Source organism: Triticum aestivum, chromosome 2D, assembly GCF_018294505.1.
Source record: "Triticum aestivum cultivar Chinese Spring chromosome 2D, IWGSC CS RefSeq v2.1, whole genome shotgun sequence".
Taxonomy (NCBI): domain Eukaryota; kingdom Viridiplantae; phylum Streptophyta; class Magnoliopsida; order Poales; family Poaceae; genus Triticum; species Triticum aestivum.
In genome coordinates, this window is record NC_057799.1 from 226023301 (window position 1) to 226046727 (window position 23427).

General features: G+C 44.9%; 1 protein-coding gene across 4 annotated transcripts in view; it reads left to right on the forward strand.

The window, feature by feature from the left end:
* Positions 1 to 2672, forward strand: part of LOC123052632 (uncharacterized Rho GTPase-activating protein At5g61530) — a 9722-nt gene extending 7050 nt beyond the window's left edge. For all 4 annotated transcript variants that reach the window (XM_044475929.1, XM_044475928.1, XM_044475931.1 and 1 more), the window contains exons 9-10: positions 1456 to 1612; positions 2267 to 2672. In XM_044475929.1, the coding sequence (XP_044331864.1) occupies positions 1456 to 1612; positions 2267 to 2409 (300 nt within the window). In that variant the 3' untranslated portion in view covers positions 2410 to 2672. The remainder of the gene's footprint in view (positions 1 to 1455; positions 1613 to 2266) is intronic.
* The last annotated feature ends 20755 nt before the right edge of the window (positions 2673 to 23427 follow it).

Genomic DNA, 23427 nt, shown 5'->3' on the forward strand with positions numbered 1-23427 from the left:
GAAGACGATCAAGCAATTGGAGAAGATCCAGAGAGGCTTCTTGTCGGCTGGGCGAGCCATTGCCAGCGGTGGTCGCTGCCATGTCAATTGGCGCCATGTGTGCCGGCCCCTCGAGTATGGTGGACTAGGGGTCCGTGACCTGGAGCGCGCTGGTCTCGCGCTGCGTCTACGCTGGTTGTGGTTTGCCCGCGTTGATCCGGACCGTGCTTGGCAAGGCCTCGACCTGCAGTTCTCGCACGAGGAGCGCGCGCTATTCTTCGCCTCCACTACCATGATCATTGGGAATGGCTCGACGGCGCTGTTTTGGGAAGATTGGTGGGCAGTCCGTCTGTGAGGTCACCCCTCTGCTCTACCAATGCATTCCCAAACGACGACACAAAGTCAGGACGGTGGCAGATGGGCTGGCAGGTAACTCTTGGGCGCATGATATACAGGGGATCCTGGGCCTGCACGAGATCGGCCAATACTTGCTGCTTTGGCAAGCAGTGTGTCACACCACCCTGACGAGCGAGCCGGATCGCTTGCTCTGGAGGTGGACTGCCAACGGCATATACTCGGCGCGCTCGTGTTATGCGGCCAGTTTTCAGGGATCCACACGTTGCCCTTCCTGGCAGTTGGTCTGGAAGAGCTGGGCGCCACCACGGGTTAAATTCTTCCATTGGTTGGCCGCCCAGGATCGCTGCTGGACTACTGAAAGGCTTGGGCGACGCGGTTTGCAGCATCACCCTCGATGCCTTCATTGCGACCAGGCCATGGAGACTATTCAGCACCTGTTCCTGGCCTGCCCCTTTGCTCGCCAGACCTGGCATATCATCCTTGACTGGCTGCATATTCCGGCCCCAATTCCAAATCAGAAACCCATGGTCATGGAGTGGTGGCTGCACGCGAAAGAGCTCACGCCACCTGCGCACCGGAGGCCCTCAAGTCCATCGCGCTTCTTGTTCCCTGGATGTTATGGAAGCACAGGAACGGGCGTGTCTTAGACAACACCACGCCATCCTTGGAATTGCTAGTGGATAGGATCAAGGACGAGACCCGATGTTGGGCTAAGGCTGGACCCAGGGGCTTTGGGTTGTTCTGCCCACAACCTGGGACGTCCATTGATAGTTTGTATGACTCTGTAACGCTCACCTCCTAGGAGGCCTGTTCTACCTTTCCCATGAAATGAAATGCAAAGGTCCTTTGCGTTTTCTCGAAGAAAAAAAAGAATGTACACAGAAATGAGTTCACTAGATAATTCTTTCAGTTCCATCTGGTTTGATAGACCACATTGTACAACTTTCCACAGTTAGGTTCTTCACAGTTAGTAATTTCTATAGTATAGACTGCTTGTGGAACTTGCGGGTTTGTTTCTATTTCTGGAGCTGTTCTCATTCGTCAGGGATTGTATTTAGTTTAATATAAAATGTTCATTTCCTTTTGAGTGTTGAAGCAAATTTTTGGTGCCAAGTGCAGATGGACTCTTGTACCCTTGCTGTGGAGTTCGCACCTTTGATCATATGGCAGCAAGGGGATTCTGGAACAGATTTGCGGAATCATCTCAGATTCACACTGAAACCACCTCCAAAAATTGTGGACACGACGACAAGTACCACTACATGGGACTTGCTAGGTATGTAAATTGATTTCGTCTAACAGAATCCAGAGATTTTATATCGGCTGAAGGCTGGCGTTGGTTTCCCTTCATTAGCACAAGGGGGAAGCAATTAAGTAGATATTTCGACTCATGTTATCAAACATGCTTGATGCCCTATATCTGGTTGTCAAGTTATTGTGAATGCTAACTATCTAGTATGAATTGATAATTGAGGCTGTGCTAACTGCCAAGAAAGTTGTGGGCGTGAACGAGGGGTCAAACTTAATCCTAAAGCCAATTTAAGTGTGATTTAGCCACCCATCTTTAAACTGCCAAGTAAGAAGTGTCCGTGAATTGAGGGATCAACCTAATCCAAAGACAGATATACAAGTGTGAATATAGGTGTCACGTCTGTAAACCAGCTTCACATTTCATCAACTAAGAGACGCACTTAGAGACTTGTGACACCTATATATGCTCGGGATGACCCAAACCTTGTTATAGTTAGGTTGTGTTGATCCAACATCGAGCTACTATGTGTTGTGGAAGAGGGGAGGGGGATAGGTGGCCAGTCTTGCAGTGGATGGTCCAATCCGGACTTTCTTGTGAGCAGAGGTGGTAAAAATTTAGTCCTTAATCTTTTTTATCTAACTGTTATAATCCAACGTGGTTTGGCTTATATGATTGCAGATGAGGATGATGTGGATGCTTCGTCGCAAATCCCCTTGGACGATGGTTCGCCTCCAGACTATGGTGCTATTGAGGTGATCCAGTGCTTGATTGAGCATCACAATCCCATATTCACGGATGCAAACGAGACTGTATGGAGATGACCTGACCTGGCCGGCTCCTCTTTAGATTTCTGTGGTATTTAGCTCGTGCTATGTACAAGTTCCAGGTAGTAGGATGGAGTGGAGTGCCGCGAATAAGTCTAGTCTCGGGGACAAGCATTTTGGTCCAAACTTTTTTTGTCTTGTTTTGTGGGAGTAAAAGTAGGAACTGTATATATTAATTGTCCACATGGCAGAGTTGTCTTGTGGGATTTGCCTCGACATGGCTCGTCAATAATGTACCATGATTCTTGTGCTGTATGTCACTACTTGGGTTGTAGACAAATTGCTGGACGTGGACGCATTTGCTAAATTCACTTCAGGCAATTACCAATCAGAAAGTGTAGTTGGCGCCGTGCGTTCAAAATGGTCTACTGATACTTCCGTCGGTAACAGCCTCGCTTCTTGTGCAGGAATAAGTTTTTACAGTTGCACGAAACGAGGTGTGGAAGTCTGACGGCAGTGAGAGGTTACAAGTGTTCATTACTTTGCGTCATAGTAACTGTTGAATTTGACAATGTTCTGTTTGCAGAAAGAGCACGGGCGGCAGAGTGTTGCACGCCCCAACAAAGCACCCTTTGATCTGTGAGATTGAATGATCCATATCTATGCTTAAAGCAATATTACTGAATCCCTTCGTGACGGCTTGGGTGGAACCCCAGAATTTGCCTCCGTCGCCCCCTCGACGCTGCGTGGCTAAGCCTGTGCAGTGGATGGTGGCGGCTCCTTCTCCGGTGTTTCAGCTCGAGGCAGTGGCCTCCGGCGACGGTGGTTGCTCACTCTCGGCGCAGCCGTGCCCTGCAGCTTCTTCTTCCCTCCTGGTGGAACATTGGCTGAATGGCTGTGCAGCCATGATGGTGCCACCTCGTCGACATGGTGTGGCTTAGGGAGACCTATTTGCCGCTCTCGCAATAAAATGTCAGCAAATCGCACAGAGCGAGTGACTGGGCGGCCCATTTGGACCAGAGCGGGGGGTGGTTCTTTAGGAGTGACCATTTTTAAAAAGGGAACAAATTTTCTTAAGTTTTCATGAACATTTAAAAAATTGTGTGTTTTTCCTAAAAAAATCATGTACATTTTTTATTTCGTGAACTTTTTAAAAATCATGAAACATTTAAAAAAATTAAATGTTCTTGAGCATTTTTAAAAAATTAAACAAAAAAAGTCAAAGAAAGGAAAACCAAAGGAAAGAAAAGGGAAAGATAAACACCCAACTCGCCGCACAGTGCTGTGCGACTTGCCGACATATTGTGGCAAGAACGACAATTAGGGTTTGTCTGGCTCTTAGGCTCCGCTGCATGTGAAACTGTAATTAGGCCCTTAACTATGTTTTGACATTGATGAAAAAAAATGTAGGTGACTAATATATTTGCTAAGTAAATCTATCGGTGTTAGTCGGAGTTGAGATGTTGTGTTATGGATCATATACCCCTTAAAATGTTGAAGACTTTAGATGTATGTGACAATGATATAGGCGTAACCTCTTTTTTGTTCTTGAGTTATAGAGAACCCCGCACTATTCAGAGTGGATGATGACCCGCAAGTATAGAGGATGGCGATAGTCTTCAAAGAAAGTATTTCAATCCAAATTTATTGATTCGACACAACGGAAGCCAAAGAATGTTTATAAGGTTTAGCAGTTGAGTTATCAATTCAACTAACACCTGGAGAGATAACTTGCTTGCGAAAATTTATTAATAGCATATAGGTAGAAGTGGTGATAAAGTAGCAATAGTAATAATAACAAGTTTGTAGCGTAGTAGCAAAGAGTGGCAGTAGTTGTTGTAATGGAAACACCAGCAGTAAAAGCGTAGGCATGGAGTAATCGATGGGATTGCTCAGATGGGATTCAATATGCAACGGTCATAACCTAGAGCGAAGCAATCTAGCTCCAATTCATCAATCATAGTAGGCATGCATTTCGTAAATAGTCGTACGTGCTTGACAAAAAAAACTTGAATGATATCTTTTGTCCTACCGTTCCGTGGTAGCGAAGTCCTAATGGAGACTAAGGGTAATTAAGGCGCTCCATTTGATAGGAACCGGGACAAAACATTAACATATTGAACGAAAGTTCAATGCCAATGGAGTTGAATGGGAAGAAAATCAATACCCCAAGACGAAGTTTGTTACTCAACAAGAGAAGTATGACCCCACTTCTTTTGAGGGAACACAAACTCAAGATGATCTTCCACCACAAGACCACAAGCTAAAAGCGAAGGACAAGCTTCGAGAAGAGATTGACTCATTTGAAGAAGCTCCTAAGGCCATGGTCAAGTGGGTTCCCAAGACTACATCAAGCTCTACTTCACCAAGTTCAACTACAACTCCAAGGATTCCCATCAAGTTGATGTGGGTCCCAAAGAAGAAGAACTAGAGTGTTCTTGAGGGTGACTCCGCCAACATACTTCACTCACATTCATATTGGCGAGGACTTGTGCAATCAACTTTCATATCTTTCACTAGTTCATGGAGTCACAAACCTTCTTAGTGGTAAGACAAGGGACAAGGTAACCAAATACTCTCATGGACATCATCATATGTGCAATTCACTCTATGTCTATGGATATCCTTGTATGTTCCTTGTGGGACTAACCCATGTAGGTATTGAAAGTGCAACACTCTAAAGGATTGCTCCAAATGATCTACATCAACATTGAGCATCCACATCTTCACTGTCTACATGAAGTCATCATCGACAAAACCCAAGGTTAGTTCATCCCTCTTTAGGGGGATATCACATCTAGGGGGAGCATTGCTCTAAAAATTGAGCTAAATCAACTCTAATGGTGTGAACACATTAATGTTTTATGTAAAAGTGGTAACCCCACTTGTGCTTAAACGATGAGTATGACCACTGATCAAATGTTCTCATTTGACTCCTAAGTCAATATACTCATATATATATATGACCTAGTCATCGCCAATTGCTTAATAGATGCTAGAATTGGTTGTGCATGCTTTGACACATATTTCATTTGCTATCTTATTGTGTGAGCATGTTGGTTGCATATTTTCTCCATTGAGGACATCCATTTGTTGTTTTGATTGTCTTGGTTTTTGTTAACCAAGTGGATGTACAAGAATGCCTAAGAACCTCCTCTAGCTATGTATGCTCTTCTTGTCTCAAATTCTTTTCATGCTATATCACAAAAATTGAACAAGTCTTTTTCACACCCTCCAGGTGAGGAGCTCTCGGAGCCACCGGTGCGACTAGGGCTGCCTTCCAAAACCTTCTTCATGCATTTTGGTTAGACCAACTCACTCAAACTCGGTCGAACCGAAATCATAAAGACTGATCTAGGTTTTCATCTCGGTGCTACCGATTAGACCAACTCGGTCCCATCGACTTGCTGTAACTGCACGCAGTTGCACATCTCGGTGCCACCGATTTGTTCCACTTAGTGCCACCGAAAGTACACGGGTATATATACTCCGCACGACCGTATGTTGAAACCATCTTCAAACGCTACGACTCCGCACCCCGTTGCTGCCACCCCCTTGGTCTCCGGATCATCGCCGTCGTCTCTTGCGCGCCTTCACCGCAGGAATCCGCCACCGTCAACGGAATCTGCTCCGCCGTTGCCGCCGTAGAGGATCTCCACCGAGTTAGGGTGAGATTCGATCTCCTCGCGCTTTCTTTTCTCCAATGCAATGCACAAGGATTTTGCCATGTATTTTGACACAATTGTAATGCCTCTATCCACCAGATTAGTTCCTTAGAATAGATTTGAGCAAAAAATTTAGGTTTAGGTTTCCGCCGAATACATATCGGACCGACCGAATAGGAATTTTCGGTCCTGCTGATCTGGCTCTGGCCATTGCTCAAGTACAAATCGGTTCCACCGAAACGTACTAAGCAAACCCTAACCCACGGAGGAAGTGAGAGATGAATACGACCCTCTCACCGGATCTGGGAGTCGGAATAACCTGTCCTTGAGCAGGAAGCCTGTGGGGGACCTCCGCGGTCAGGTATCTGGCTGCCCGAAGCTTTGCAATGTCCTCCTCTGTAACCGAGGAAGCCACCCATTGGCCCTGTGGGCTGGGTCCGGACATGGTTGGGAAGCTTAAAGCAATGGAGTCAAACCTTGGGTGCTAGAACTCGAGGTTGGGGAGGCTGAGGAGAAGTTTGGCGTAAATAAAGACGGCCCTTGGCTCCTTTATAAAGGCAACGGGTATCGAGCGCCTCCTCCTAAGCCTGAAAACCTGCCTATTCCTAATGGATTTTTCCAATGGAACGGTTGGGTTACCCACGCTCGTATTAATGAGAATCCCGCGATAAGGGAACATGATCTCTGCCTCGACAAGACATGCCAATAAAAACCTCGCCTCGAAATGTGGAACGGCAGGACAAAAACGTTTCAAAATAATGACCGGGCAAGCGTAATGTCACGTTACGAAAAGTTATCTGCAGATTGGAGTCGTGAAATATTATATTCTCTACGGTTGTGGTACTTGTGTTGCAGATCCGGACACGCTCGTCCGAAGACTATCTGGGAGTATTCGGAAAAGGGAACCCGCCTTGCAATGCCGAAGACAATCTGCGCGCCAAACACCTCGTCATTGAAGCCTGGTTCAGGGGCTACTGAGGGAGTCGTGGACTAAGGGGTCCTCGGGTGTCCGGCCTGTTGGACATCGGCCGGACTAATGGGCTGTGAAGATACAAGACCGAAGACTCTCCCGTGTCCGGATAGGACTCTCCTTGGCGTGGAAGGCAAGCTTGACAACCAAATATGAAAATTCCTTTCTCTGTAACCGACTTTGTACAACCCTAGTCCCCTTGGTGTCTATATAAACCGGAGGGGTTAGACCGGAAACAGATATAGTCATACGGGCTAGACTTCTAGGATTTTTAGCCATTACGATCTCGTGGTAGATCAACTCTTGTAATACTCATATTCATCAAGATCAATCAAGCAGGAAGTAGGGTATTACCTCCATAGAGAGGGCCCAAACCTGGGTAAACATTGTGTCCCCTACCTCCTGTTACCATCGACCTTAGACGCACAGTTCGGGACCCCCTACCCGGGATCCGCCGGTTTTGACACCGACACCCTCCATGATGATTGATGATGAGGAGGAGGAAGAAGAACTAGAAGCTGAAGCACCTCCTACTAAGACTCAGAAACTGATGTCAGATGCAATGAAGTCAGCTGCTCCCTCTAAGCCCAAGTCCAAGCCCAAAGTTGCTGCACCTAAGAGGTCTACAAGGAATATCTCTGTTGCTGAGAAGAACAAGGACCCAGTGCCTGAAGTTGAGGTTGATGATGAGCCACTAGTGCTCATGAAGCTCAAGCCCAAGATCCCAGATCATGACAATGCTCATCCCATTGAAGAAAACATGATGCTTAGGAAGGATAAGGGACTGTGTGAGTGGAGAAAGGATGACCCCTATTCTGTCAGGAGGATGACTGCTTGTGATTACCGCTTTCACACCAGAGAACAACAAGATTTCTATGAAACTATTTTGCTTGATAAGAAGCCCATTGTTAGTGACATGAAGTGGGTGGACTGGAAATACATTGATGCAAATGAAGATTATTTCCCCCTCGTTCATGAGAGATTCATACTTACCGGTGTTGACAAGTTTGTTGGTCAAAAGCTCACCAAGTGGAACGATGAGATGATCATGAAATTTTACCCCACAGCTCATTTCTATCCAAATGCGAGGATTGCATGGATGGCTGAGGGTTCCAAGTACCAGTCAACCATCTCTGAGTGGGTTATACTCCTTGGTGCCCCTGAGGAAGAGGAAAACGACATCGATGTGTACGGGAAGCCCAGGATGGACCACAACACTATGGCAGACATGTACAAGGAAATCCCTCCAAAGGATCTTGAGAAGCTTGGTTCAGTCAAGCACCTGCTAGCTGGTTTGGCCACCACAAACACAATCTTGAGGCATACTCTTTTGCCCAAGTCTGTAGATGACAAGATGATACGTGGCCACTCCATCAATCTGCTCCATTTGTTTGACACCCCTCAGAAGTTCAAAGTCATGAGTTTAATTGTTGAAACAATCAAGAGGACAACTGCTGATCAGAAGAGATCTTGTGGATATGCTCCACACATCCAGATGCTCATCAACTCCAAGGTTGTAACGAGCACATATCTACTTGATTGTGAGCATCTCCCTCTTCAGCCAGAGTTTGAGGATAATGAGGTGGTGATGGATCCCTCACACCCCACATCTGTTGAGGCTCAAGAGAAGATCCAAGCAGCAGCAACGACAAGAGCAGCTCAAGAAGCCACAACACCTAATGCTCCAATAGCTAACCTCAAGTCAAAGAATGACCATATGACATATCTGCCGGAGGCCACCCTGAGGATTGAGAGGAGTCTGGCCGACATCTCCAAGAACCAGGAGAGTCTAGAGCGGATTGTTGAGACAAAGGTTCATGATCTTGATATTATGATCACAGAGGTTCAGACTATCGTGGAGAAGCTTAGAGATGATGTCGAGGCAAGCAGGATTGCTACAGAGGACAGTGGAGATGAGAGACCACTACTCAGAGATTTCAGACGGTACCTAGGGCACCCAGATCTTTAGCCGTGCCAGTTGCAGACACGAGGACCACTCTTTCTGCACCTGCCACTACTACCACAGTAGCACCTCCAGTTCCCACTCCACCAGCCCACCAGACTTCAGCAGAAGCATTTGCAGATGTACTTCTCCCAACGCCATCTACGCACACTGGAGCCACCAGCCAGAAGTCACCTTTAGGAGATCCAGAGGATTGTGCCTAGAGAGACTCATAGCTCTATACCTTTTCAAGTTTTTTGGTACTTGTTTCCAAACGAGGAGAAATTGTATAGATCATTAGGCTTCGAGAGAGAGAGAGAGTGTCTCACTTTTGCACTTTGGTTTTTCTCGAGTTCTTGCTACTATGTTCGTTTGATTCATGCTACTTGTTTGTTATGCTTTTGAGATACTACGCTTTTGGTGTGTGATTGATCATACTATGCTTAATGTGTGCTTAATGCTTATTCCTATCACTTTGTGTGTATGATCATTCACTTTTGTCTTTGGTGATGCATGCATGTTATTTCGCTCATATCATTTTATGCGCTACACCAAGATGTATGTGACATGGAAGAGTGACCCATGATCCTAATCGATTGTGCATTTGCATTCAAACACAAATTCTTAATAATGCACAAATTTAGGGGGAGCTCTTGCTTATCACATACTTCTCAAAGATATGATGTATTTCATTCATTTAATCATTTGTCAAAGCTTTGATCTATATGTTGTCATCAATTACCAAAAAAGGGGGAGATTGAAAGTGCAACTAATCGCCGGGTGGTTTTGGTAATTCATAACAACATATATCTCATTGAACTAATGTCCATTCAAGATAAATATTTCAGGATGTTCAATGATTAGCATGGCATGGATTAGAGATGTGGACCCCTCAAAATGCTAAGTAAAAAGACTGGCAAAAGCTCAAGACTCTACATTTTTGGTTAAGTGATCCAAGATCACATTGAGTCCATAGGAAAGCCAATACTATTAAAAGGGGATGAGGTGTTGCTTAATGATCAACTTGCTCAAAGTGCTTAGTGATATTGCTCCAAAAACCCTCAGCCACTTTCTCCATCCAAATATGTCAAAACCCAAATTCCAAACTCGGCCCCACCGATATCTTCCATCCGGAGCCACCGAGTTCATTCTAACATAGCTATAGCCAAAAACCTAACAGTTCGGTCACACCGATATGGATCTCAGTCCTACCGAGATGGCCTTGCCAACTCTCTGTTGCTTGTTGCAATTATTTCGGTCTCACCGAGAATTGCAATCGGTCTCACTAAGATGGTGTGCCAACTCTCCGTTGCCTTATTGCTTCACTTTGGTCTCACCGAGTCGATGCAATCGGTGCCACCAAGATGAGGTTTGCCGTAAGCCCTAGAACAACGGTCCCACCGAGTTGTTCATGTTGGTCCTAGCGAGACTCCTAACGTTCATATTTTTGAACAGATCGGTGTCACCGAGTTTTTTGTTCGGTGCCACCGAGATGAGTCAAAAGTGTGTAACGGCTGGATTTTGTGTGGAGGCTATATCACTACCGCAGGATGCCGCTAACGCGACACTACGATCAGAGACCCTTCATCGAAACTGCATGCGATGCAATAATAACAAATGGTGGTGTGAAAGAACCGTCAAAAAAGGTGCAAAACGTTTGCGATGGAGGATGCATCAAACATGGTTTAGATTTTAGTTGTCTGTGCGATGCAGGGCATACGGTTCAGTTCAATTAACTGTTTGCGATGAGGAGGAACAAAAGAAACGGGCAACCAGATGGAGGTGTGTGCAATATACAGCATACGGTTCACTCGGATGAACTGTTTGTGATTAGGCAACACAAAAGAAATGGTCAGCCAGATCAAGGTGTGTGCGATATACGGCATGCGGTTCACTCGGATGAACTGTTTGCGTTGAGACAAGAGAACATAAACGATTCAATATATCAAGATGTGTGTGATGCGCAGCAAACAATTCTGTAATCAGAAATGTGTGCGAAGACCGATAATAACACAGACGATTGCTTCTAATAAGACGTATGTGATATGCTCTGTCTACACAACATCTATCGGCCATTGGGGGACGGGCGGTCATCCGGATATGGCATAAGGATGCAAAGAGGCATTCTATATCAGCAAGGACTAGCTGTTCCACCAGTAGCTCATGTAAGAGAACTCTCAAGTTAAGTGTGCTCAGGCTGGATCAGCCATCAGATGGGTGACTGGATGGGAAGTTGTGTTGATGTTAAATTAACTGATAGGATGGGTCGTATTTGTCAAATTAAATGACTGATACAACCCATCCCATGAGTTAATTTAACCTCGAGGTCCTTATTTTTATTTTTTTAATTTTTTAACACATGTTAAAGAAGGTCTACCGCATTACTTTTTGACAATGTGCCATACGTGGCATACAGTTGATCCATCTGACCTGTTTGTGATGGATAAGCCGTGTGTGTTGTGGGCAAACGCTTGCTAGTATTTAACCGTTCGCCATTGATGAATTCATCACCGACGGGTTCCCTAGTGTGGTTCGTGTTCATCTGATCATCATCTACTTCTTGTGCTAGCTCGATGTTCCTTCTATGCTAAGTTTCCACTAATTTGATGGCGTTTTATGAACACGCCACCGTTTCCTGCCATTTCCTCACCTGTTTCCTGCCACCCAGCGATATTGCGCATAAACCTAGGCAGCGCGTGACGCACGGAGGCAACAAGTGTAGCCTATAGCACATCCACCTTTTCCAAGATGCCAACCCACCAAAGCGCCGCCTCTGCCATCAACCTCGTCGACGAGGAAAGCGAGCAGGCGCAATGGCCCGTCGAGGCCGAGGCACTCCCCGGCAACATGATGGATGACGCCGTGATGCGCATCATCGCTAGGGTTGAGCAGACCTTTGGCGCATGGCGCTTGAGCGCCGCGGATCAAGATAGGCATGTCAGCGCCGACAGGCTGCAGCTCGCCGCACAACATGATCGATGGCGCGCCACAGAGCAAGCTAGGCGCGTCTGCGCTGATAGGCTGTGGCTCGCGGCACGGCGAGACCGTCGGAGCGCCGCAGAGCAAGAGGCGCGGCGCGCCGCACAGCAAGAGCGGATCCATCGGCGCTTGCCTACTGTCGACATGGCGTCGCAGCTGGGTACACGCCCCGTCAGTACCCCCATTCCTCGCCAGGAGTGGGTAGAGGCCCTCTGCGCCGTACTTGCACCAGAGGCCGGCCGCGCCGTACTTGCACCAGACGCCCGCCGCGCCGTTCGCATGGTTCGCGCCGTTTGTCTTGTCTGCGGCCCGCTCGATGCCAACGCGCTGGTCGGTAGGCTCGACCGCCTCCTTGGCCCAGGTGTCCACCTGGGCGCAGTAGAGGAACATGGCCGTCACATCCTTGAGCTAGTGATCTCCGATGAAATAGCCAACTTGGAGCTCGATATCGCGCTCCAGATGTACCGCGAGCGTGTTGACCGCTTGGACGAACGCCTGCACGAGTTCAGGCAGAGCCAAGAGCTACCGTTGGCAAGGGCTGCTGGTCATGGTCTCATGGACACGTTTTATTTTGTTGAGCCGTTTCGACGTGGATAGCTATGTATTCACAGCAATCATAGTATTGCTCTGTTTATTCCTCTGTTTCAATGTGTGTACTCTGTTTTCCGTTCTTATATGTTCTGTTTCAATGTGTGTATATACGCTTTCCATTCTATATATTGCGATGATAACAGCTAGATTCAAATTAGTATACAAAAACATATAGAAAATGGAATTCATAATATATATATATATATTAATTGTTCATTAGTTCATCACAGAATATATATATATATATATAAAATATCATCACATATACGCGATGATACTTAACTACTAGGTAAAATGCATAAAATTGAAAACGAACAATACTAAAACTAATAATCCCTCCTGGGCCAGGATTTCAGCAGCCCCTCGCCAGCAGCTCCTTGGTGCGCGACGTCTTCCCAGTGCGGAGGCAGTACTCCGCCTCCTCCGCCTCGCAGCGCTTGACGTACCGATCTGCCTCTTGCTGGCGGACGAGAGCGAACGATCTTGCCATTTTGTTGGGCGCCCACGGGAGCTCCTCGTCGGTGGCACACTGGAGCTTATCGGCCCACCTCCACGCAGCGACGAGGCGCCCAGCGCCTTTGAACTTCCTTGTGAAGTACCCGTCTTCGTACACCTCCTCCGCACGATGACGCGCCCGCCCCCAAAGCTCCGCCACCTCCTTTTTCCAGGCGGCATCATGGGCTTCACAGGCCGCCTGATACCTGGTTCCTCCTCCGCCATCTCCTTCTTGAACGCCACTTGCCTGGCTTTCTCGGTCGGCAGCAGCGACTTCCACAGACAAAGATTGTACTGGCCCCAAAACCAATCCAAAGTTGGGGGGTCCGGCGCAACCTCGTCCGACGGCGCGTAGGGGTCCTCATCGCAGCTATTCGAGTGAGCGTCCTCGCGGGGCGGCGACTCCTCGTCGGCGCGTGGGCAGACCGGCGGCGCCATGGCAGAGATTTGAGAGAGAGAGGGCGAGTGAGGGGATGATGTAGATGAGAATGCAGGCGGGACGATGTGAGCAAGGTAGTATTTGTTGGCGGCCGGAATCTAGATCGACGGGAACAGTACACACGCCGGTCGCCAGAATTTACGAGTACTATAGTTTGAATTACATACGATTCCCGCAGCAAAATCCGTGTGTGAACATAATAGCTGATGGTTTCCAATACAGAACCGTGTCTGATTAATGATCCCCGCCACTCACCTACCAAACCTCAAGCCGCGAGATAGAGTGCCAATCATGTGGGGGCCAGTTGTCTTGCCAGATCTTTACATTTACTTTTTTGAACACCAGATATTTACATCGTCTGATGATTTTTTTAACCCGCACACAAGTACACAAAAATATGTTTTTTCAAACCGTTATGGTTAGCTGTTGTATGTAGATGTAGTTCAAATTTGAATTACGGTTATTAAATGGCTAGAAAATCACTTAATTTTCTTTAAAAGGTCAAATGACCCCTGAATTTTCCAAATTTTCACATGACAGTTGTATTAGTGCACGTTAAACTTAGAAATTTTTTTGAAGGCCGTAAGAGGAAGCTATCTCCCGTTCGTCATCAAACATGCATTGTTCCCTCTCGGAACCACGAACCTTCTAGTGAGTTGTTCCGGTTTGTGAGGGGTGTGTGTCCAAACTTTCGTCAAACAGGCCAATTTTTTTACCACATCATCTTGGTGGCATGACATTACATCAAGCAAGGTTTCATGTGTTTCTGATTTTTTTTATTTTTTGGAATTAAAATGCCATGTCAGTCCATGCATACATATGTATGTGTCCATGTCGTGAGACAAATATGTTTGAAAATTCCTTCTAATTTACTGCACATGGAATTAACTGGCACACAAGTACACAAATATGATTTTTCAAACCGTTATGGTTAGGCGTTGCATGTAGATGTAGTTCAAATTTGAATTACAGTCATTAAATGGCTAGAAAATCAATTAAATGTCTTTAAAAGGTCAAATTACCCCTAGAATTTTCTAAATTTTCACATTACAGTTGTAGTAGTGCACGTTAAACGTAGAAAAAAATTTGAAGGCCATAAGAGGAAGCTATCTCCCGTTCGTCATCAAACAAGCATTGTTCCCTCTCGGAACCACGAGCCTTCCAGTGAGTTGCTCTGGTTTGTGAGGGTTGTGTGTCCAAACTTTTGTCAAACATGCCATTTTTTTTACCACATCATCTTGGTGGCATGACATTCCATTAACCAAGGTTTCATGTGTTTCTGATTTTTTTTTAATTTTTTGGAATTTAAATGCCATGGCACTCCATGCATACATATGCAAGTGTCCATGTCGTGAGACAAATATGTTTCAAAATTCCTTCTAATTTACTGCACATGAAATTAACTCGCACACAAGTACACAAATATGATTTTTCAAACCGTTATGGTTAGCCGTTGCATGTAGATGTAGTTCAAATTTGAATTACAGCCATTAAATGGCTAGAAAATCACTTAAATGTCTTCAAAAGGTCAAATGAGCCCTGAAATTTTTCCAAATTTTCACATGACAGTTGTATTAGTGCACGTTACACGTAGAAAAAATTTGAAGGCTGTAAGAGGAAGTTATCAGCCGTTCGTCATCAAACATGCATTGTTCCCTCTCGGAACCACGAGCCTTCTAGTGAGTTGCTCCGATTTGTGAGGGGTGTGTGTCCAAACTTTCGTCACACATGCCAAATTTTTTACCACATCATCTTTGTGGCATGACATTACATCAACCAAGGTTTCATGTGTTTCTGATTTTTTTTAATTTTTTGGAATTTAAATGCCATGGCACTCCATGCTTAATTGTGTCAAAGCCGTTAGAACAATATGTTTGAAAAATCCTTCCAATTTACTGCACATGGAATTAAATCGCACACAAGTACACAAAATATGACTTTTCAAACCGTTATGGTTAGCTGTTGCATGTACACGTAGTTCAAATTTCAATTACGGTCATTAAATGACTAAAAAATCACTTAAGTGTCTTAAAAGTTCAAATGACCCCTGAAATTTTCCAAAATTTGACATACAGTTGTATTAGTACTACAAAATTTCTCGTTCATTTAAAACATCATCCGTTGCCACTTTACTCCAAATTCGTCTTTCACAGCTAATAAGAAATATCTACAACATCACACACAATTCTTTTCTAGGAATCGTTTGCGATGAAAATATCGGGGTCTATTTAAGTCTCCCTCCTTAAGCTTCGCTGGCTTCTCTGCTCCAGTGCCAGCAACCCTCGAATCCACGAATCCTGATCCCCATTCCCGCACCCCCTTCTTGCAAAGATGACGCTGTAGAAACGCTTCGTGAAGGCCCATACGATGGCCGCCCCCCCGAGCGCCGCCGCCTGCGCCGAGAGCGCGGACGCCTACGTCAAGAGTGCTGCCGCATCCACATTGAGCGCGGCCGCTTCCGCCAAGAGGGCGTCCGCAGCAGCCGACAGGGCAGCTGTAGCAGCCAAGGCGGCTGCAAACGCCGAGAGTGCTCGAGCTGCCGTCCATGCCGCCGATGTCGCCCTGGCCCGGCTCGAGGTCGTCCATGCCAAGATCGAGGATGCACACGCCAAGATATTCCAGTCCACCTCGGACTCCAGCATGCAACCCACGTCCGAAAAGGTGGTGGTGGCGGCCATGTAGCACCTTCTTCCTCATGAGGTCGCCGAGCGGGAGCTGGAGATGCAGGAGGCGGCGGAGATCGAGGAGCGCCGGGAGGAGGAGTTGCGCGTGGCCGAGGTCGAGGTAGAGAAGAGTCTGTCTGTCGAGGAATCAGCGGTGGAGTACCAACGCGAGCTCTGGCACAGCCACTACTACGAGTACTACAACCTTGAGGGTGGCGCCGAGGACAAGGACGAGGATGAGGACGCGGTCGACTTCAGTAGGGGGGATGCGGAGTCCACCAATGGTGGCATGTCACCAGGACAAGTCATCGACGTCTCATCTCACACCGGCGATGCATAGGCCAGCGCGGCGGCGGATTTGTTAAAATTATGTGTACTTAGGCTTTGTTTTTAATGCTGGTCTTTTGTTAGAGCAATGTTTAGGTCAACTGGCTCTGTTTAATTACTAAAATTGCTCGATTCATTAAGTGTGGTTTGTCTGCTGTATGCTCTTTTGTGTGCCCAAATTAGCAAGCGATGTTAAATTATGCAATGACGTACCCGGGGAAATTTCCACCAAAATTTGAATTATCAAGCTCATCCCATGCGCGTAAAGTAGAAGAATCGTTTGCGATGCACACAATCGTTCAAAGTGAATGGTTCGGCGACACCGCACGCAAAGTTTTCCTCCACATTTCCAAAATTTTGGCCTACCGCCAAAATATCTACCCCCGCCCACCTCCCCCCTTCCCCACCCCCTTTTCTCCCCGACCACAAGTCACATTTTCCTTGTTTTCTCCTTCCTTCCTTCCTTCCTAAGCTATAGCCGCTTCCTCGCTCTCGCCGTCTCGCATCCTACCGCCGGGGTCGCCATGGTCTTCTTCAAATACCTCTCCAGCAGTTCCTCCTCCGGCGACGACTCCTTCACCACTCGGGTATGCCTCTCTTCTCTCTCTCAGGCTATGACTTGGAATGAAGGATTTTTACCCAGCGGTCCATTTGAGTCATTTCTTCCTCTTGTAGCTCCCTAGGACCATCAGTGGCAATGAATGGAGCGGGGTGGTTGAAGATCTATCTGCTCGTTGTCACCATCAATCTCCATGCGTGAAGCTAGTTGCGTTTGAATCTGTGGACAGTGGGAGGAAGTTTCTGGCATGTGCAGAGAAGGTTAGACCCTCTTTCGTTGTTACAAATCATTTGTTAGATGTGATTCAGACACTGTCACGGTCCCAACCTATTCATACCACACCTTCAACCAAACGCATCCTAAGACAGTGTCAGAGTTTGTACCTAGTATCTAAAATTGTTGCCATCTCATCAGCGGTGCCATTAGAAAATTATTGGCACCGCTTCAGCAATTTTTGCAGCCAACTTTGGTCCACACATCCGAGCAGCCAAGCAGTAAATTACTAAATCTTTATGGCACGAAGGAACTGGGCATCAGAGCAACTAGGTGCTCCCGAGTCCGGGTCCCTGATTTTTTTCCACTGCATCGGCTCGCCAGTGCAGGGCACCAGTGCGAGATGTAGCAACCGTTGTCTTTTCACCAGTTTTGGCATACATAGTGGACGGCCTTAGTGCTATTAGTTCTATGTTACTAAATTTGTGCATGTACACACCTGTTAGTATCTATTTGCTGTCATCCAAACACTATCGCTATGTTGTTGCAGTTATATTTACCTTTATTTATTGTACATGAGTAAGAACTTGTAGCGTTGTTGTAGTTAATTATAGCTTCTGATGTTCCATAATTTGGTTGTTGTCTCAGTAGCAATTAATTCATTTGGACATTGATCTTTTTGAGAAGATATGTCATAATTAACATGTTTCTTTAGTTTTTCAAAATAAGCATTGGTTATTTTCTATGTTGCTTTAAACCCATTTCCCTACAATTGTTACTGATCTAGTTTTAAATATTATAGGATGAACGGAAGTGTTCTTACTTGGAGTGGGTTGATCAAGAGTGGCCATAGTCTTTGAAGATGTGCCCAGCGAAGCTCCGGAGCATGTATGAGGACGAGAACAGAGAAAGTGTTGTCAACGCTGAAGAATATTTGAAGATGCGGGATAAAAGAGGAAGGTGGAGAATGAGCTCGGATTTTTTAAATCAGACATTGCTAAGATGGTGTTGGCAAAGGAGGAGGCACTTTCCCAGTTGGCCAGTGCAAAACAGGTTCTTACTGAACTGAAAGCAGAGGTGGATAAGACGAGCCTGGATGATCTCGATTAGGGAAATGAATATATTGTTCTTATGAAGTCGAACTAGCTATATGTTGTACTGTGCTGTTTTCATGTAGCTATCGTACTGTGATGTTATAATATATTTATGTGCCTGATATGAAATTGGCAAACAGTTGTTCGATATGAAATGTGAATTTGCGTAATACTGGAATTATTAATTGTAAACTAATAAACCTGCTAAATGTGTCATGGAACTTTGCAAACGGTTCTAGCAGTAAAAGCGCTTGTGATGGATAGCCCAATGCCAGACAGTTTTGTTCATCAAATCGTGTGTGATGTAGTTGATAAAAGCAAACAGTTAACCAAGGCAGAGCGTGTGTGATAGTTACACCTTCCACGCATGAGCCTACACATAAAACTATGTGGGATGTACATACGAACGAAAACGTTTTCCCTGGATTGACTGTGTGGGATGTACATAAGAACAGAAACGTTTTCCCTGGATTGACTGTGTGGGATGTACATAGGAACGGAAACGTATTCCTTGGATTGACTGTGTGTGATATACATACCTATGGAAATGTTTTTCTGAGATTCACCGTGTGGGATGTACATACCTGCGGAAATGATTGGGTTTCGATGCCTCACCCGATCGCAAACGAGCTCATTTGGTGTCCCAGGAGGGCCTATCCCCGACGATTTCTGGGTCGTGTGGGAAGGACCCCCCTATCGTCCACACTCACTTGGCGACGGTTCCAAATGCCATCGCGGAAAGGGGTTAAAAACCATTTGTATAGCACCTACGCGTACTAGTGTATATACCCCTCCACCCCCTTCTTCTCAAAGAGGAGAGCCATCAGAACATGCCTACACTCACACCATTCATTTTCTGAGAGAGAACCACCTACTCATGTTGAGATCAAGAGATTCCATTCCTAGCATTTGAACCTTGATTTCTAGCCTTCCCCAAGTTTCTTTCCACTCCAATCCTTCTTCCACTATAGCCAAATCCGTGAGAGGGAGTTGAGTGTTGGGGAGACTATCATTTGAAGCACAAGAGAAAGGAGTTCATCATCAACACACCATCTATTAACTTTTGGAGAGTGGTGTCTCCTAGATTGGTTAGGTGTCGCTTGGGAGCCTCCGACATGATGTGGAGTTGAACCAAGAAGTTTGTAAGGGCAAGGAGATCACCTAATTCATGAAGATCTACCCGAGTGAAGCAAGTCCTTCGTGGGCGATGGCCATGGTGGAATAGACAAGGTTGCTTCTTCGTGGAACCTTCGTGGGTGGAGCCCTCCGTGGACTCGCGCAACCGTTACCCTTCATGGGTTGAAGTCTCTGACGTGGCTAGACTGCGTCGGTATTTCCCCAAAGAGGAAGGGATGATGCCACACAGCTAGGTAAGTATTTCCCTCAGTTGTGAAACCAAGGTATCAATCCAGTAGGAGAACCAAGCAACACTATTTAAATGGTACCTGCACACAAAGAACAAATACTTGCAACCCGACGCGTAAGAGGGGTTGTCAATCCCTCCTTTGTAAAAAGATAGATTAATTTGTATGAAATTGGATAAATAGATCTGAATAAAACAAAAAATAAAATAAGTAAAGAAAACCTGCAGCAAGGTATTTTTGGGCTTTTGGAATAATAGATCTGAAACAAATACGGTAAAAGATAGATCGGAAATAAATATGATAAAAGATAGACCCGGGGGACGTAGATTTCAGTAGTAGGGATGACAATGGGTTGGGTTTGGGGCGGGTGGAGTTGGTCCAAATCTAGCCCATGACCCATCTTCCTACCCTCTACCCATCCACCAAATTATCCATTGGCACAAATTGTGCCCATGCCCAAACCCGCTGGATACCCACATACCCATGGAGCTCCATGGGATAGAAAAGTCAGCATGAAGCCTTCCCAAAGATCAAATTAACTCATCATCATTCACTCACAAATGACAACATAAACTACATGCATAAGTAGGCAACAAGTAATATGACGAGTCCCTAAGTGTGACATACCAGAGGTTGATTCTGCAGCATATAGCTTATGGCACCAGTTGCATATTGCCTGCCATTTCCCATTGATTCACTCTTTCTACTGTCACAAGCATATCGCCCCACATGTCATACGGGTATCCATTGGATATCCATGGAGCACAAACTATAACCGTGCCCAACCCGGCTGTTCGTGGGTATCCACATCCATAGACCCATGGGCAGAAATGCGCTCCATACCCTTGCCCAACCGGGTTGGGTATCCATGGGTATCCAGATCCATGGATAAAATTGCCATTACTATTCAGTAGTGGCTTCTCTCGGGAAAATAGCATACGATGGGTAAACAAATTAATGTTGGGCAATTGATAAAAGAACAAATAATTATGACGATATCCAAGGCAATGATCATGAATATATGCATCACGCCCAAGATTAGTAGACCGACTCCTACCCGCATCTACTACTATTACTCCACACATCGACCGCTATCCAGCATGCATCTAGTGTATTAAGTTCTTGGAGAAACGGAGTAATGCAATAAGAATGATGACATGATGTAGACAAGATCTATTCATGTAGGAATAGACCCCATCTTTTTATCCTTAATAGAAACGATACATGCGTGCCTCGGTACCCCTTCTGTCACTGGGTGAGGACACAACAAGATCGAACCCATCACAAAGCACCTCTTCCTGTTGCAAGAAAAATCAATCTAGTTGGCCTAACTAAACCAAAGATCCGGAGAAGAAATACCAGGCTATAAATAATCATGCATATAAGAGATCAAAGAAGACTCAAATATTATTCAAGGATATGGATCTGATCATAAACTCAAACTTCATCGGATCCCAACAAACACATCGCAAAAAGTCATTACATCAAATAGATCTTCAAGAGACCATTGTATTGAGAATCAAAAAGAGAGAAGAAGCCATCTAGCTACTACCTACGGACCCGTAGGTATATGGTGAACTACTCACGCATCATCGGAGGAGCACCAATGAGGATGATGAACCCCTCCATGACCGTGTTCCCCTCCGGCAAGGTGCCGGAATAGGGCTCTAGATTGGATCTCGTGGTTCTGGAACCTGCGGCGGCTAATTGTGTTTCGTCGACTCCCCAAGGGTTTCTGGAATATTTGGGTATTTATAGAGCTAAGAGGTGATGGAGGAGACCCTCGTGGACAACATAGGCAATTTTTATATCACTCTTGTGTAAAAGATTCAGAATTTTGTGTCACTTCCGTGAATTTGAACAATTCTGTTACTGGACGAAAAAGTTTTTGTTTTCAACAGGATCAAATCAACCATCACCAAACATGATCCCAAGGGCTTTACTTGACACAAAACTAACTAAAACATAAAAAACAAATCATAACATAGGCATAATTGTGCAAACACTCAAGAATAGAAAGAAAAAGGCCATTTTTTCATTGGGTTGCCTCCCAACAAGCACTACCGTTTTACGCCCCTAGCTAGGCATAAATCATAGATTCAAGTATTGTCATCTTTGGTTTTCGCCCCGTAGGATGCTCTCATGATTGATTCATATGGTGGCTTAATTCTTGTTCTAGGGAAGTGTTCCATACCCTTTCTTAGTGGAACTGAAATTTAATATTCCCTTCTTTGATATCAATCACGACACCTATAGTGTGTAAAAACGGTCTACCAAGTATAATGGGACAAGACGGGTTGCAATCAATATCAAGAACAATAAAGTCTGTGGGCACATAATTCCTATTTGAAAGAATAAGAACATCATTAATTCTTCCCAAGGGCTTTTCAATAGTAGAATCCACCAAGTGCAAATTAAGAGAACATTCTTCAATATTGGTAAGACCAAGCACATCACATAAAGATTTCGGAATTGTGGAAATACTAGCACCCAAATCACATAAAGCAAAGCACTCATAATTTTTAATCTTGACTTTAATAGTAGGTTCCCACTCATCATATAATTTTCTAGGAATTGAGATCTCTAATTCTAACATTTCTTCTAAAGCTTTCATCATGGCATCGACAATATGTTTAGTAAAAACTTTATTTTGTTCATAGGCATGGGGTGAATTTATCATGGATTGCAACAAAGAAATACATTCAATCAAAGAGCAATTGTCATAATTAAAGTCTTTGTAATCCAAAAGAGGGGGCACATCACTAGTTAAAGTCTTGACCTCTCCAAACCCACTTTTATCGATTTTTCATCAAGATTTTCACCCTCTAAATCATCAGGACGGCTTCTAGATAAAGTTGACTCTTTTTCAGTCCCTTTATCATCAATTTTAATCTTACTAAACAAGGAATCAATAGAAGAAACACCAATCATTTTAATATCTTCATCATTTTTATCCTCTAGAGAAATTGGCTTAGCGACCATTTGATTTACCAGTGTAGCTTGTGAATCGGATATTTTGCCTAGCAAATTTTCAGTAGGAGCATACTGGGATTGGAGAATAGAAACTTCTCTACTAACATCATCAAGTTGTTTCGTTATAGCATCTAGCAAAGTAGAGTGTTCTTACTCCTCGGTAAAATACTTATTGTGCTGAAATTGTGTAGTCATATATTCCATGGTACTTTTCTCAATATTAAGCAAAATATTGGGGTAAGGAATATCAAAATACTTTCTTTGAGACATCACGACTATGCAAAAAAGATTGCAAGCAAATAGATAGATTTGACGAGAAAAAGGCGAATGAAAAAGAAGGCGAATAAAAAGGCAAATTTTTGTGAAGTGGGGGAGATGAAAACGAGAGGCAAATGGCAAATAATGTGAATTGCAAGGAGATGAGATTTGTGATTAGGCCTGATAGATGTTGATGATGTCTCGCCGGCAATGGCGCCAGAAATTCCTTTGACGTGGCTAGACTACGTCGGTATTTCCACAAAGAGGAAGGGATGATGCAGCACAGCTACGGTAAGTATTTCCCTCAGTTGTGAAACCAATGTATTAGTCCAGTAGGAGAACCAAGCAACACTATGTAAATGGTACCTACACACAAAGAACAAATACTTGCAATCCGACGCGTAAGAGGGGTTGTCAATCCCTCCTCATTAAAAAGATAGATTAATTTGTATGAGATTTGAAAAATAGATCTCAATAAAACACAAAATAAAATAAGTAAATAAAAAGTGCAGCAAGGTATTTTTGGGTTTTGGAATAATAGGT